At 44.7% G+C, this 16274-nt stretch overlaps 1 protein-coding gene across 3 annotated transcripts in view; it reads right to left on the bottom strand.

The window, feature by feature from the left end:
* The window catches only part of TTLL10 (tubulin tyrosine ligase like 10), a 105700-nt gene that overhangs the window by 33318 nt on the left and 56108 nt on the right, over window positions 1-16274 (bottom strand). For all 3 annotated transcript variants that reach the window (XM_038377205.2, XM_043499994.1, XM_043499995.1), the window contains 2 exons: window positions 6254-6422; window positions 1220-1338 (listed from right to left, as the gene is read on the bottom strand). In XM_038377205.2, coding sequence (XP_038233133.2) covers window positions 1220-1338; window positions 6254-6422 — 288 coding nt within the window. The remainder of the gene's footprint in view (window positions 1-1219; window positions 1339-6253; window positions 6423-16274) is intronic.

The following is a 16274-nucleotide window of genomic DNA, read 5'->3' as shown; positions in this document are numbered from 1 at the left end:
AAGGATAGCAAGCCTATCCCATTTAAGGATAGCAAGCAAAATGCTCCCCCTCAGCTGGCACGAAGTACAGCAGCTCCCTTGACCTCAGGGGACGTAAACCAAGTTATGTTAGAAGACAACATGTCCCCTGGTCTCAAGGTGGAACTGCGCTGCCAGGCCACCCCCTACGGCACTAGCTTTGAAAAGAGTTCAGGTGTAGTATTGTCTCTTAGTAAGAGCAAGAGACTGGAAGGCAGCAGATCTGAGTTGCCCTTTGTGCCACCTTAGGCAAGTCTCCTAGGCCCGTGGTATCAATCTGTGATCTGCAGAGCACTTGATGGGCTGCGGAGAACAGGCTGACTTCATTTCCCAGCTGCTAGCACATGGGTTCAAACTCATCAGTGCAGCTGGGAATGAGGAGGGACCCGCTAAACAAAAGGAACCAAGGTTCTCAGGGACTAGAGCTACCAGTAGGCCTGGATCTACCAGCCACCAGTGATGGGAAGAGGACTAGGTAGCTGGGCAGCATGCCCAGGGAAATGGAAATCAGGCATGAGAGAAGCGTACACAGGGGGCGAGAGAGAAGAGTAGATCGGAAAGGGAGCAGTGAAATGAAGAGCAAATTCATCCATGTGTTTCATAGAGGAGAAAGCACACACCATTTTAGAAAGTTCCAACTTAGCTCCTCTGCCTCAGTTTCCCTAGTGCGACACCAGCAGTAATAATGGCCACCTTTTGTAAAGCACTTGGAGATCCTTACACACAAGGTGAAGCAGTATGATGCAAAATACGCCTATTATCCTGCAGTGGCTTAGTTTGGGACTCTTCTCAGTGCAGCCAGAAATAGCTGGCCTTGGGGTATGCACAGACCAATTGTTTCACTGCACAAATGCACTGTTTATTGGATCTAATGCATGAGAACTGCTCGGGAAAGCGTTTTCTGTCTCTGCCTAGAAGGCTGGGGGCATTGCCTGGTTTGGTCATTGGGTGCTCTGTGGATATAATATTGGATTGAGTTTGCAGCTCGACAGATAAGAGTGCAATCCACCCATGGCAGTACCAGAGTGATGCTCGCACTCTGGGTCTATATCTTTATACTGCCCCCATCACCATGGGGGCTGAGCAGTCACATCTTCTCCACCAAGGCTTCATGCGTCCGTTGCTCCGGCAGAGGTGCCCTGCCAGGGAACCCAAATCCTCCTCCTCCCTAGCTCTCGCAGCCACTACTTTGACCTCTTACCTTCTTTGAAGTTGTAATAGGTCTCTCGGCTCTTGGTCTCGCACCATTTCAGTTTGTAATCCTCCCTTTTGTTGTCATGGATACGCTGCCAGCCTTTGCTCCTGCAGTAGACACTCACCCTGCACGAAGCACAAAATAGCAAAGCAGCCACCGCTTTTAACGAAGAGTTAATTAGCTCAGAGTCCTTCAATTCCCTGAGATTGTCCCTAGAGGGCTGACTCAACAACACCTACAAGCCCTGAGGTGGGGGAGAGGGGGTTCTCCCCTCTCTAGTTAATTAGAGTGTACCCTTGTGAGACTGTACTGTGGGTTTTGAGAGGTGATGATGATGATGGTGGTACAGACCTTGCTAATGAAGGCTGATCTGATCAAATGGGGCTATTTCAATTAGGAAGGAAATGGTACTTGTGGGAGCCCTGATTCCTCTGTGTAGTGGGTGACTTGGCAAAAAAATCTCTGCCTAAGACTTCAGAAATGAGGGGGAAGAAAGAACAGCTACATAGCCACTGGAAAAACTGAATGTGTTTGTAAACCCAGTGGGGTGGCACCTGAAGAGTTAATTAGGAAAGCCCAGGGAACTGTAGCAAGGAGCTGGACAGGGCCCCTAAGTTTGCTCCTGTTCTGTGTCAGGTTCCGGTGACTGCAATTCAAAAAGGATGCTGGCACACTGGAAAGTTACAAGAATGACTTGAGGTGGGAGGGTGGAAATGTCTTCTAGTGAGAGGCTTAAGACGCTCAATCTATTTAGAAAAGGAGTACTTGTGGCACCTTAGAGACTAACAAATTTATTAGAGCATAAGCTTTCGTGAGCTACAGCTCACTTCATCGGATGCATTTGGTGGAAAAAACAGAGGAGAGATTTATATACACACAAAAAGAAAAGGAGTACTTGTGGCACCTTAGAGACTAACAAATTTATTAGAGCGTAAGCTTTCGTGAGAGTGAGCTGTAGCTCACGAAAGCTTATGCTCTAATAAATTTGTTAGTCTCTAAGGTGCCACAAGTACTCCTTTTCTTTTTGCGAATACAGACTAAAACAGCTGCTACTCTGAAACCTGTGAATATACACACACACACACAGAGAACATGAAACAATGGGTTTATCATACACACTGTAAGGAGAGTGATCACTTAAGATAAGCCATCACCAGCAGCAGGGGGGGGAAAAGGAGGAAAACCTTTCATGGTGACAAGCAAGGTAGGAAGAAAGAAAAGGAGTACTTGTGGCACCTTAGAGACTAACAAATTTATTAGAGCATAAGCTTTCGTGAGCTACAGCTCACTTCATCGGATGCATTTGGTGGAAAAAACAGAGGAGAGATTTATATACACACACACAGAGAACATGAAACAATGGGTTTATCATACACACTGTAAGGAGAGTGATCACTTAAGATAAGCCATCACCAACAGCGGGGGGGGGGGGGGGGGGAAGGAGGAAAACCTTTCATGGTGACAAGCAAGGTAGGCTAATTCCAGCAGTTAACAAGAATATCAGAGGAACAGTGGGGGGTGGGGTGGGAGGGAGAAATACCATGGGGAAATAGTTTTACTTTGTGTAATGACTCATCCATTCCCAGTCTCTATTCAAGCCTAAGTTAATTGTATCCAGTTTGCAAATTAATTCCAATTCAGCAGTCTCTCCTTGGAGTCTGTTTTGAAGCTTTTTTGTTGAAGTATAGCCACTCTTAGGTCTGTGATCGAGTGACCAGAGAGATTGAAGTGTTCTCCAACTGGTTTTTGAATGTTATAATTCTTGACGTCTGATTTGTGTCCATTCATTCTTTTACGTAGAGACTGTCCAGTTTGGCCAATGTACATGGCAGAGGGGCATTGCTGGCACATGATGGCATATATCACATTGGTAGATGCGCAGGTGAATGAGCCTCTGATAGTGTGGCTGATGTGATTAGGCCCTATGATGCTATCCCCTGAATAGATATGTGGACAGAGTTGGCAACGGGCTTTGTTGCAAGGATAGGTTTCTGGGTTAGTGGTTCTGTTGTGTGGTGTGTGGTTGCTGGTGAGTATTTGCTTCAGACTGGGGGGCTGTCTGTAAGCAAGGACTGGTCTGTCTCCCAAGATCTGTGAGAGTGATGGGTCGTCCTTCAGGATAGGTTGTAGATCCTTGATGATGCGTTGGAGAGGTTTTAGTTGGGGGCTGAAGGTGATGGCTAGTGGCGTTCTGTTGTTTTCTTTGTTGGGCCTGTCCTGTAGTAGGTGACTTCTGGGTACTCTTCTGGCTCTGTCAATCTGTTTCTTCACTTCAGCAGGTGGGTATTGTAGTTGTAGGAATGCATGATAGAGATCTTGTAGGTGTTTGTCTCTGTCTGAGGGGTTGGAGCAAATGCGGTTATATCGTAGCGCTTGGCTGTAGACAATGGATCGAGTGATATGATCTAGATGAAAGCTAGAGGCATGTAGGTAGGAATAGCGGTCAGTAGGTTTCCGATATAGGGTGGTGTTTATGTGACCATCGCTTATTAGCACTGTAGTGTCCAGGAAGTGGATCTCTTGCTGAGGTTGATGGTGGGATGGAAATTGTTGAAATCATGGTGGAATTCCTCAAGAGCTTCTTTTCCATGGATCCAGATGATGAAGATGTCATCAATGTAGCGCAAGTAGAGACGGGGCATTAGGGGACGAGAGCTGAGGAAGCGTTGTTCTAAGTCAGCCATAAAAATGTTGGCATACTGTGGGGCCATGCGGGTACCCATCGCAGTGCCGCTGATTTGAAGGTATACATTGTCACCAAATGTGAAATAGTTATGGGTGAGGACAAAGTCACAAAGTTCAGCCACCAGGTTAGCTGTGACAGTATCGGGGATACTGTTCCTGACGGCTTGTAGCCCATCTTTGTGTGGAATGTTGGTGTAGAGGCTTCTACATCCATAGTGGCTAGGATGGTGTTTTTAGGAAGATCACCAATGGACTGTAGTTTCCTCAGGAAGTCAGTGGTGTCTCGAAGATAGCTGGGAGTGCTGGTAACGAAGGGCCTGAGGAGGGAGTCTACATAGCCAGACAATCCTGCTGTCAGGGTGCCAATGCCTGAGATGATGGGGCGTCCAGGATTTCCAGGTTTATGGATCTTGGGTAGCAGATAGAATACCCCAGGTCGGAGTTCTAGGGGTGTGTCTGTGCGGATTTGTTCTTGTGCTTTTTCAGGGAGTTTCTTGAGCAAATGCTGTAGTTTCTTTTGGTAACTCTCAGTGGGATCAGAGGGTAATGGCTTGTAGAAAGTGGTGTTGGAGAGCTGCCTAGTAGCCTCTTGTTCATACTCCGACCTATTCATGATGACGACAGCACCTCCTTTGTCAGCCTTTTTGATTATGATGTCAGAGTTGTTTCTGAGGCTGTGGATGGCACTGTGTTCTGCATGGCTGAGGTTATGGGGTAAGCGATGCTGCTTTTCCACAATTTCAGCTCGTGCACGTCGGCGGAAGCACTCTATGTAGAAATCCAGGCTGCTGTTTCGACCTTCAGGAGGAGTCCACCCAGAATCCTTCTTTTTGTCGTGTTGGCAGGAAGGTCTCTGTGGGTTAATATGTTGGTCAGCGGTGTGTTGGAAATATTCCTTGAGTCTGAGACGTCGAAAATAGGATTCTAGGTCACCACAGAACTGTATCATGTTCGTGGGGGTGGAGGGGCAAAAGGAGAGGCCCCGAGAGGGCCTAATCACATCAGCCACACTATCAGAGGCTCATTCACCTGCGCATCTACCAATGTAATATATGCCATCATGTGCCAGCAATGCCCCTCTGCCATGTACATTGGCCAAACTGGACAGTCTCTACGTAAAAGAATGAATGGACACAAATCAGACGTCAAGAATTATAACATTCAAAAACCAGTTGGAGAACACTTCAATCTCTCTGGTCACTCGATCACAGACCTAAGAGTGGCTATACTTCAACAAAAAAGCTTCAAAAACAGACTCCAACGAGAGACTGCTGAATTGGAATTAATTTGCAAACTGGATACAATTAACTTAGGCTTGAATAGAGACTGGGAATGGATGAGTCATTACACAAAGTAAAACTATTTCCCCATGTTTCAGAGTAGCAGCCGTGTTAGTCTGTATTCGCAAAAAGAAAAGGAGTACCGGTGGCACCTTAGAAGTGAAGTGAGCTGTAGCTCACGAAAGCTTATGCTCTAATAAATTTGTTAGTCTCTAAGGTGCCACCGGTACTCCTTTTCTATTTCCCCATGGTATTTCTCCCTCCCACCCCACCCCCCACTGTTCCTCTGATATTCTTGTTAACTGCTGGAATTAGCCTACCTTGCTTGTCACCATGAAAGGTTTTCCTCCTTCCCCCCCCCCCCCCCGCTGCTGGTGATGGCTTATCTTAAGTGATCACTCTCCTTACAGTGTATATGATAAACCCATTGTTTCATGTTCTCTGTGTGTGTGTATATAAATCTCTCCTCTGTTTTTTCCACCAAATGCATCCGATGAAGTGAGCTGTAGCTCACGAAAGCTTATGCTCTAATAAATTTGTTAGTCTCTAAGGTGCCACAAGTACTCCTTTTCTTTTTGCGAATACAGACTAACACGGCTGCTACTCTGAAACCTGTCGTCAATCTATTTAGTATCAAAGAGAAGATTAAGAAGTGATTTGTAGGCTGTGATCAAATACCTGCAGGGGAATAGATTTCTGATAGTAGTCAGCACTTGAAGCTGGCAGGAAAAGGTATAACAAAATCCAATGGCTGAAAGTTGAAGCAAGACAAATTCAGATTAGAGAGAGGCTCAGTTTATAAACAGTAAGGATAATTAACCATTGGAACAAACTATCAAGCACCAGGGTGGATTCTCCATTGCTTGCAGTATTGAAATCAAGACTGGATATCTTTCTAAAAGATGTGCTAATGCTAAAAGGAAGTTATGGGCTTGATGCTGTAGAGATTAGCGAGGGGAGGGTCTAAGGCCTGTGCTTTGCAGGAGGTCAAACTACAAGATCAAAATAGTCCCTGCTGGCCTTAAAATCTATGAATCTAACTACACAGAAGTTTCTGGAGAGAAGAATGACTTACAGTCCAGCTCCATTAGCACCGCCAATATAAAAGAATGGCCCCGGTGACTGAGGGTCCTCCGGCTTCTTGTCTTCTAGCTGATCTACTTCAGGGGCTGTTTTGTGATTTGTTTTATTCCCTTTGGACTTGGCTTCATACACCAGCTTCACTTCAGATGCGCTGGAAGCAGCTGCAAGAATTAGAAAGAGGGAGACTTGAGCCATGTCAGTGAGGTCTTCTCTATCTCAGCAGAATCTAGCAATGGAAAAGCACATATGCTATTAGGTCGTCTAGTCTATTCAATGGCCAATGCAGGGCATGATCCCTAGATAGAGGAGGGATCGGATATTAAACTGATGGCAGATGTGTGTGAACAAAATAAAAAACTGGAACAGGGCAGAGATTTACAGGAAAAACTTCTCCTAAATCTGCACTGGGCTATGGTAACACTCTTACTCAGTATTCACAGGTTTCAGAGTAGCAGCCATGTTAGTCTGTATTCGCAAAAAGAAAAGGAGTACTTGTGGCACCTTAGAGACTAACAAATTTATTAGAGCATAAGCTTTCGTGAGCTACAGCTCACTTCATCGGATGCATTTGTATTCACAGAGGTTATAGTAGATGCAAGGTTTTATGGTTAAAGCACTCAGCTGGGACTCAGGAGATCTGAGTTCAATTCCTAGCTTTGCCACAGAGTCCCTGTATGATCTTGGACAAGTCACCTCATCGCTCTGTGCCTCAGTTTCCCTGGCTATAAAATGGAGAATGGCACCTCCCTATTTTAGCAGGTGTTGCAAGAACAGATTTGTTAATGCTTGTAAGGTTCCCAGGTATTATAGAGATTGGGCCATAAAAATGCCTATAACTAAATTATTCATATCAGAAATGCAGGACCACAGAGTTGGCAGGAGTTTTGGGGAGTGAAGAATAAGCCACTACGTTATGACATTGACTCTAGCTAGGCTAACCACACTTCGAAGCAGATGATCACATGTCTATTTGAAGCCTATAGAATTTCGCTGCACATGCAGAAAGTGACAGCTCTGAGGTCCCATTCTCAGGGATAGGCAGCCAGGAAATGGAACGGCAAAGAATTAATTGCAGTGACACGACTATAGGAGTTGTGTGGGTGGGAATGAGAAACGTTCAGCCAGCTTCAGACTGGTATCTAATCAGGTCAGGGCTTGCCATGGTTCTATTACTTATTCTCAGATGCTAAGGCTCAGATGCTGATGAACTGGCAGGGAATAATAATGATTTTCAAAGCTAATGAGATCTGCCCTGTCTTCAAGAGCTGCAGTGTGATTTTCTGGAGAGAATGATGAAGCTGATATCTAGTGCCAGCAATCAGCAGACATAATTCTAACTTTTGGCCCTTTTGGGAAGGACAGTCTTGTGGGTGAGGCACTAGACTAGGACTCAGGAGAGCAAGGTTCCATTCCTGCCTCTGCCACAGATTTTCTGTGTGACCCTGGGTGAGTCACTTATTCTCTCTGTGCATCAATTCTCCATCTCTACAATGGGGATAATGATTTTTATCCCCTCTACTGTGTGTATTGTCATTTTAGACTGTAAGGTCTTTGTAACAGGGACTGTCTCTTATGCGTCTCTGCAGCACTTCGTGGAATGGGATCTTGAGGTCAACAGAGGCCACCAGGTGTTATTACAGTACCAATAGATAATAACCTAGGGTGGATCATTGTATTGAATAATTAGAAAACGCTGGGAAATAATGCCCTGGCATTTCAGCTAACATACCTAAGGCTGTTTGCCAGTTACTTCTCTGTATAGACCAGGTACAGAACCTTGATGCCATGAAAGTTTCCAAAACTGATCACTCATTGTTCCAGAACCCCTGCTCCCGGGCAACCTAATAAATGCAAAGATGTCTGATACTCTGAAAACTTGGAGTCTCTTGGCATTATTCATATAGCATTTGATCCTGTCTTGGGAATTCTGATATTGACTTCAGTTGGGACCAGGAGCACAGCCACAGTGCAGCTGTGGAATAATATCCTCTGTGTTTCCCAGTAGATCAGGGAAAAGATTGATGTAAATGTAACTCCACTGGGATTCCACCGATTTAGGCCAGTTGAAGGTCTGATTCTGAGGGATTATCCAACTAAAACAATCACAACCTGAATCAAACCATATATAAATCTACTGGGCCACTTGGAAGGTCTTCAGCCATACTACAAATGAATAGTCTAAATTGTCTAAAGGTGGGAACCTAAATGAAGTCACAAATCTAGACATTAAAACCTCCACCTTTCCCAGGAATATGAGGTAGCTGAAAAAGGACTGAGCCCTGTTTTCAAATGCAGGTGCCCTCATTTGAATGGTCACATCAGCAATTAGGCAAGTAAATGCCCCATTTTGTATGGTAAATTACCCAGTGGTAATTTGTGGCTCAGTATGGGATGCCCACGTTTGAAAATTGTATCCACAATCTATAGACCCTCGAAAGTACTTTGAAAAATGACTTGGGTAGAAACTATAAATGATTGTTATTTTTTGCTCTTGTGACTGGATCTTGTTACAAAATTCTTGAAGAGCAGAGTTTTCTACCCAAGGATTTGGAAAAATAAGTCCCTGTGTTTACTATCTCCTTAATTTGGAAATGTTAAGACACTGGGCTTTACACCTTATAAATTGCACCCAGATACTACGGTTATGGGTATCTTATACGTGCATGTAACAATCACAATTTGTTGTTGTTGTTGTTGTTTTGTTATTATGCCATCTACTAAGCACAAAGAAAGAATAGAAGGAGGGAAAGAGGTGGGTTGCCTACTGCATTTGTTCTTAATGCCCATGATTTTTAGCAATTCCTTTCTGAAAATACACCTGAACTTGCTGCCTCCTAAATATGTGGAATCTGTAAACAAAGAAGACAGAGATGAATCTGTTAATGCTAAATGTCACTTACCACTGGTGACCCAGCATTATGGGAGTAAGCCTGATATCTTCTTTGGAGATTAGCCCCATAATTCAGATCAAGACCCAGATCAGAATTTCCCCAAAGTCCAGGAGTGTTCAGATCCTGGGTTTGGTCCATCTCTAGTTCTTCGATACAGGATAACACCCGGCAGTAAAAACGTTCACATCTGTGGCCCCCTTGCACAGCAGTAAGGTGGGTGTATTGTCCACGAATGCCATTAACAGCACCCACTTGCTCCTGCTGTTGCCAAGAGTGGCTAGGCGCAGAAAGAGCAGGGGGTCAGAGACAGCAAAGGCAGGCAAGCAAATGGTCAGTAGCCAGAGACAGTACAATGGGATGACTGGAAAGAGGACCAACCCTCGGACAGATGTGGCCCACAGATGCAGGCTGTAATTTAGTGCTTAATCCATCTCCTTACTTGATGTAATGGAATTTACAAGAGCAAGGAATGAATGGTGTGAATGAAGAGTTTCAGAATTAAGCCCACTGGGCGTTTTGCCAAAGCCAGGACTGAATAAATCCGGCGTAAAGAGTTTGGGATTCGGATTATGACTCTCTCATTCTCAATTATGCTGGGCCATAGGAGGGCGTGGCACTTGGTCGGCCCTGCAAAACCCCCAGATGCTGGTGGCCTCAAAGGACCAGGGCGATCACAAAGTGAATTTTTGGCTGATGTTTTTATTAGAAGTCAAACTCTTGCCTCCCAAGGTGGAAGACCTAAGTGCCTGGCCCAGTCTTGGGTTCATACTGTTTGTTTTGTGGCCGCTAGCCAGTCTCCTGACACGTTGGCAAATATTTGAAAACAAATATGTTTATTTGCAGGCTGAAGGATACAGTTTATGGGAAAGGCATTATTATAGAGGTGTGAGACTGTGCCCCCAGCTCTCCCACCCAATTCATTATTCCAGATAAAAGCCATCTCTACTATTGTGAAGTGAGCTGTAGCCCACAAAAGCTTATGCTGAAATAAATTTGTTAGTCTCTAAGGTGCCACAAGTCCTCCTGTCCTTTTTTTCTGTGTATACTTGACGGCACATGTAGGGCTTAATTCTGCCACGGTGCAGAACATACGTGCTCACCAAAAAAACCTGTGTGCAGTGCAAAAAGAAGGGGCTGAGTTGTCCACCTGACACCCCCCCCCCAATAATCTGTGAAAAGGCTGATGCTTGCCTTGGGCCCCCTATGCCAAGAGCTGTGTGTGGCATTTGATGCGCAGGAATGATGTTTATATAGAGACCCTATTGCCCCATCAGTGGCTTCCGTTTGTCACTCACTCACTGGGGTGTGATCAGTCCCCCTCTGTGCTGATCCACCAAGGAGCTGAGTTGTTACAGCCCCCAGCTACAGCACCTTGACCTTTTAGCTCAAGCTGTAGCAGCTCCTGCATTTAGCTCTGGAAATCCCTGGTGCATTGGCTCAGAGGGCGGCCATCACGTATACACACCCCTCCCGCTGCACCATTTATTCTTGTCCCTCTCAGCGGTGGTTTGTGCAGAGGGTTATGTGTGGGTGTGTTGAATACATTTGAAGCCACTACTCCTTTTTTCTCACAGGCAGATTTTGTGGCTAACGGGTGGGAGCTCTTCTTGTTCCTGTGTGCACTGGGGAAGCAGTTAGGCAATTGAGATTAAGAGCAGGAGACCATTCAAAAAGCCCATCTTCCCAGCAAGGCTTTTGAATCTTATGCCCTGCCACCCTACAGTAAAACCTGGCTTGGTCCAGTCTGCTGCAGTCCCAGCAGGCTCTCCTCTGTCTCTCTGAACTTATCAGAATTGTAGCTTTGTGTATGGAAGACCCCAGCACCAACAGAAGTGATACTCTGTCAGCCAAGTGACACAGGAGAGAGATTGTAGGTTTCTTGCAGTTGTTAAAAGTCTAAGAACCAGGTCCTGAAGTCCTCACTCAGGAAAATTTCACTGGGCGCTTTGCCTGAGCGTAAGGGCTGCTTGTGAGGCACCCATGAAGTGCGATGTGCATCACAGCAAGGAGTTTGGAGCTTGACATACATAGACCAAGTGGCCTACAAGGATGGTGGTGTGAGACCTTAGGTCAGTTCAGAGTGACTGTCTCTCACAGCAGGCAGGGACTGTGGAATTTGCAGGAGTATGGACTGAGGCTACTGCAGACACAGCACTCAGCTTTAGCAGATGAAAGAAGTAACATGTGCTGCGCAGAAGAGAAACTGAATGGGTCACATGCATCATTTCTATGCTTCCAAAGGAACCGTTGGATTCTTGGCTAGGGAAATGGTGGAGACGAGGAGGGTTAAAGTTGTAAAATGGGGGTGAATCCTGGGGAAACCACCAAGGACTCACAGGACCCACCTCTTCAAATACCCTCTGCACTGACTATTATGTTTTCTGTGAGATCAATTCTATTGGAGGGGTATATTGTGTATTGCTAATATGATACTCCCAGGGGAATGGGTGGCACTCAATATTGGTGTACTATGAATTTTCATGATATGGGCCAGTTTTAAAATCGGGTTCACTCTCTCCCCCCCTCCCAAATATTAGTGTACACAATTAATGGAAATCAAGTATTTATATGTCTAACTGGCATTGATTGTGCCTTTAATTTTGCTGGGGCAAACAAAGAGGAAGTGACACAGTGACACGGGTTTTTCAAAATCAGGTCATACGTACACATTCGCGCTCTCTCTCTCTCACTCTCTTTCTGCTGTCAGTAATGGAAATCCTGTCTCCTAACTGTTTAAGGAGCAATTGTCACTAATGTGGTGAAATCTCCGAACACTATGTGCCAAGTAATCTGATCAAGGATCTCTAGGAGAACATTATCTGACCAGGAAGAGTTCCAAACAGGTTTTCTTTAGGTAGTTCTGAGGAGCTTCTTGGTCAGAGAGCATGCAATTTCTTTAACAAGCATTGGCTAACAAAAGAGGAAAAAAAGAAATCTTTTCTAAACCTCAAACATTAAGGTCCCACCATTTATTGCACAAACAGGGCTTGATTTACTACCATTTTACTCTAGTTTCATGCTGCTGCAACCTCTTTGACTTCCAAGAAAGTATTCAGCTGTATTATGGAAGAAACAAAATGGTGAATCAAGCCCTTGGTGTTTCATCTGCACAGCGCGTGTAACATTATACTCTAAAAAAATGTGTATTCCATCTCTCCTACCTGAAAAGTATGGGGGCCTTTTGATTGTTAAGAAGGGTGGGAAGCAAAGCAACCTTTTCTTGCAGACATTTTTTGTTAAGGCAATTGATGGTGCATCTGCATCTTGCCCTGAAGCCATAACATCTAAAAGTTGGGTTTAGTGATCATAATGTTAGTGTGATGTCATCGGTGACTCTGATTTAGGCTGAAGAAGATGGGAAGGGGTTGTTAGGTGGATAGTAACCCTGAAAGTTTCGTCTTCCTATTTCCAGATCTCTAATAGAATTGGATCTGCATGCAGATCAGGTACCAGTATAAATACGTCACCAAAGGGGTGTGATTTTTAACCAATATAGTTATTCTGGTACAACCCCTAGAGTGAAATCAGTTATACTTGCATAAAGGTGACTTATACCAGTATAGCTTATTTCCCTTCCAGTATGTAAATAAACTATCGTAATGGAAGCACATTTATACTGATATACCTGTGTCCATGTCTTGTGGGGAGGTTTGTATTACTTTAACAATACCAGTACATGATGCAGCATTTGTATGTAGCCCTAACAAAACAGAACACTTGAATGCCACATACCATATTGTCACTTTCAACAAAAAAAGCAATCAACCAACCTGATTACAAACTAACAACTTTTCGGTGGACAATTTCTAGCTGTTTAACCTTCACCTTGTATAAACACACTCTCCAAAACAGGTTAGCAGGAGAAGCAATTAATTGAATCAAGGGAATTGATTGGCTTAGAAACTGGATCCTTTCATGTCTGGGGAGGCTGGTTTGAATCTTGACCAGGCCTGTGAATCTTGTCCAAAGGCCTTTTCCCAGTGGTGATCTATTATATGTGAAAAGAGTTGGTGGTCTCTGTCCAGTACCATTCCCTGTGCCCAGGTGTTCACATCACAAAAAGCCACCACTGCGTTTGTCCCTCTTATCTGCTGTCTCAGCCGAAAAGACCAAGGAGTGAATGGGCCATGCAGACTGAACTTCATATGTATCAAAATAGAGAGTTGCCTGAACTGCAAAGTTCAGCTCTGAATTTGGACTTATCCAAAGTTAGGGGTGTTGAGCAATGAGGTTTCCAAAGAGTTTGGGGCCAGTTAAGAAGTTAGGCTCTGGATTCAGAGTGGAAATTGCCCAGAACTCGTGTGTCCTCACTCATATCCAGTGGCTTTCATCTATCTCTATCCAAAACTTGGATTGGACACCCAGCCTCTGTTTATTTTCCCTGTCTAAAGAGCATCAAGGTCTTACTGCCTTCACTGCAGCTGGCTACCCCCTCCCAGGTGCTGGAACTAGATGTGCTGAGGGTGCTGCCACACCCCCTGGCTTGAAGTGGTTTCCATCATATACAGGGTTGAGAGTTTGGCTCAATGGCTCTCAGGACTCCCACTATACAAGTTGTTCCAGCCCCCCTGCCCCTCCCATCAGACCCAAACTCCTTTTCACTGAGTTTTAAAAAGTTGAGAACCCTGCTTCATCCTTAAATTAGGATCTGGGTGTCAGCTCATCCTCCCTGCTCTCTTCTTGCCTCCAGTGAAATAAAAACATAGTCCATAAAATATAAAAAGCGTGAGTTTCAGAGGGGCTGAGAATTTGCCACTCTGTTGGCTTCGGTTGAAGTCATGTGTGCTCATTGCCTTTGAAAATCAGATCCAAAAAGCTGGAATAAAGAATGAAAAAGTAAAAATCCAAAGATATTCTCTCAGATCATTTATTTGAAAGCTGCCACTTGAAAGCTTTTCTGCAGCATGCAACATTACATAATCTGTATATGAATAATTCCCTCAACTATCTACATCCGTCAGACATGACCTAGAAACTTAGAAGTGGGTTAACTGCCAGGGGTATAACGTATTGGAGGTGGGGGACCCATGAATATGTTGTTTCCTAAAGAATTTCACAGCTTAATACAGAGATGTGCTGGGGGAAAGGACTAAGTGTGTTTACAAGGCAGATGATAATTACTGTGACTCCAGCTGCAATCACACAATATCACATTAAAATAGAACTTGTGATATCTGATACCCTGACAATGCTAATCTGTTTGGGTGAAACCAATGGGAGTTTTGCTATTGACTTCAATTGGGCCAGGATTTCACTCTTTGAGATTTGTCCACATTTTTACCTCTGTGTTTACAGTGTCAGTTTACAGAAGGATCGCTAAGGAATATGCTTTCACCATAGATAGAATAGACTGTACTGGGCAGAAGAGAGAGAGAGAGAGAAACCACAACGCAGTCAACCTGTGGAACTCATTGCCAGGGGACGTTGTGAAGGCCGAAAATATAATGTGGTTCAAAAAAGATTGAGATAAGTTCATGCAGGAGAGGTCCATCAATGGCTATTAGCCAAGATGATCAGGGATACAACCACATAGTCTGGGTGTCCCTAACCTCTGATTGCCAGAAGCTGGGAGTGGATGACAGGGGATGGATCATTCTCTCTGACGCACCTGGCACTGGATGCTGGGCTAGGCAGACCATTGTTCTGACCCAGTATGGTCGTTCTTATATTCTTATAAGCCCCCATGAGCACCCATTCCCACTAAATTCTTCTCAAAAAATACTCCAGGCTCTCCTCTCTGATTTGGTATTTTTATGACTTTTTTTTTTCTTGCTGGGTTGCCTCCTTCTGCCAAAAGTTCTCCAGTCCGCCCCCACCTCCGACCCCTTGTATTTCACAACAGAACTTCTAGCTCCCAGTCACGCTGTTAATGGCAAACTTTTGGTTATCCTAATTACATGCTGCCATTCTATTGCACCTTTTATCTGAAGACCTCCAATCACTTTGTAGGCATTAGTTAATTAAACCTCACAACCCCCCTGGGTGAGGTAGGGAAGTATTATTCCCATTTCACAGATAAGGAAACGGGTTCGGAGAGATGTTTTATCCCAGGTTACATAGCGAGTCCGGAGCAGAGCCAAGCACAGAACCCAAAACGGCCTGATCTACACAACTCTGTTCTATCCACTATACCACATGCTCCCATCTAGCTTCATAACAGGGTTTAGTGATGCTGACTTGATACTTCTGGCCCTTCAGCTCTGTTCCATGTGGGACTGTGACTCTGTTTGTATAATATGCCGAAGCACCTTAGCCTCACATACCAGGCTGTTAAAATGAGTCATTACATCATCCACTCACCACTTGGTATGTGTGCGTGGGAAGGGAAAGGGAGGGAAGGAGGCAGGGGAGTTGTGTCATTTGCTAGCAGTTAAAATCCAGTTGTAATGTTGCTGGAAGACACTGCTCACCAGTCTAGGATTTCCTGATGTATTTGATACCCGTGAAAGTTACACGAATTCCATGTCTTTCAGATTCTCTGCCCTGTGAGCATTCTGTGTCTTGGTGGCTCTCCCATCCCTTCCTCCTTGTCTCCCCAACCCTTTTCTCCCCCCACGGCCCACTGTGGAATGGTGGGAAAGTCACATCCAGTTACAGCTCCTGCCCCCTCTTCTCCCACTGCTGCATCTAATCAGCACAGCTCCGCTCACTGCTGAACGGTTGTATTATGACATCAACCACCTTCTTCTTGCTTCCCTTTCATCACCCCATTCGTCTCATTTGCATGCTGAAACCCCACTGGTTGAAATAAGTCAGCAGGGCAAGAGGTATAATCTATGGGTGCCGACGGACTATTACATCTCTAGCAGAGGTTTTTCCACTGAACTTTCAGAGCAACATTTGAGATTCCGAGGGTCATGAAACGGCCCAAAGTGAAGAGGGAAAATGTCCACGCAGAAGTTTTTGTCACATTTACACAGTTCTAATCTACAGATAAATACAAATCAATATGTGTGCAAAAATTATTTTGAGTAAGAGGCCCTGACCATATCTTTTTGTCTTCTTGCAATACCAAGTGGAACTTGGATATCCACCAATAAACCCACACTGCGTTATTTGATTACAAAGTTCCTGATGGTACTTATAACAGTATAATCAGTGTCTTGTCAATATTCCAAACAG

This window comes from Dermochelys coriacea, chromosome 18, assembly GCF_009764565.3.
Source record: "Dermochelys coriacea isolate rDerCor1 chromosome 18, rDerCor1.pri.v4, whole genome shotgun sequence".
NCBI classification, from domain to species: Eukaryota; Metazoa; Chordata; order Testudines; family Dermochelyidae; genus Dermochelys; species Dermochelys coriacea.
This window is presented reverse-complemented; position numbering and strand designations above follow the sequence as displayed.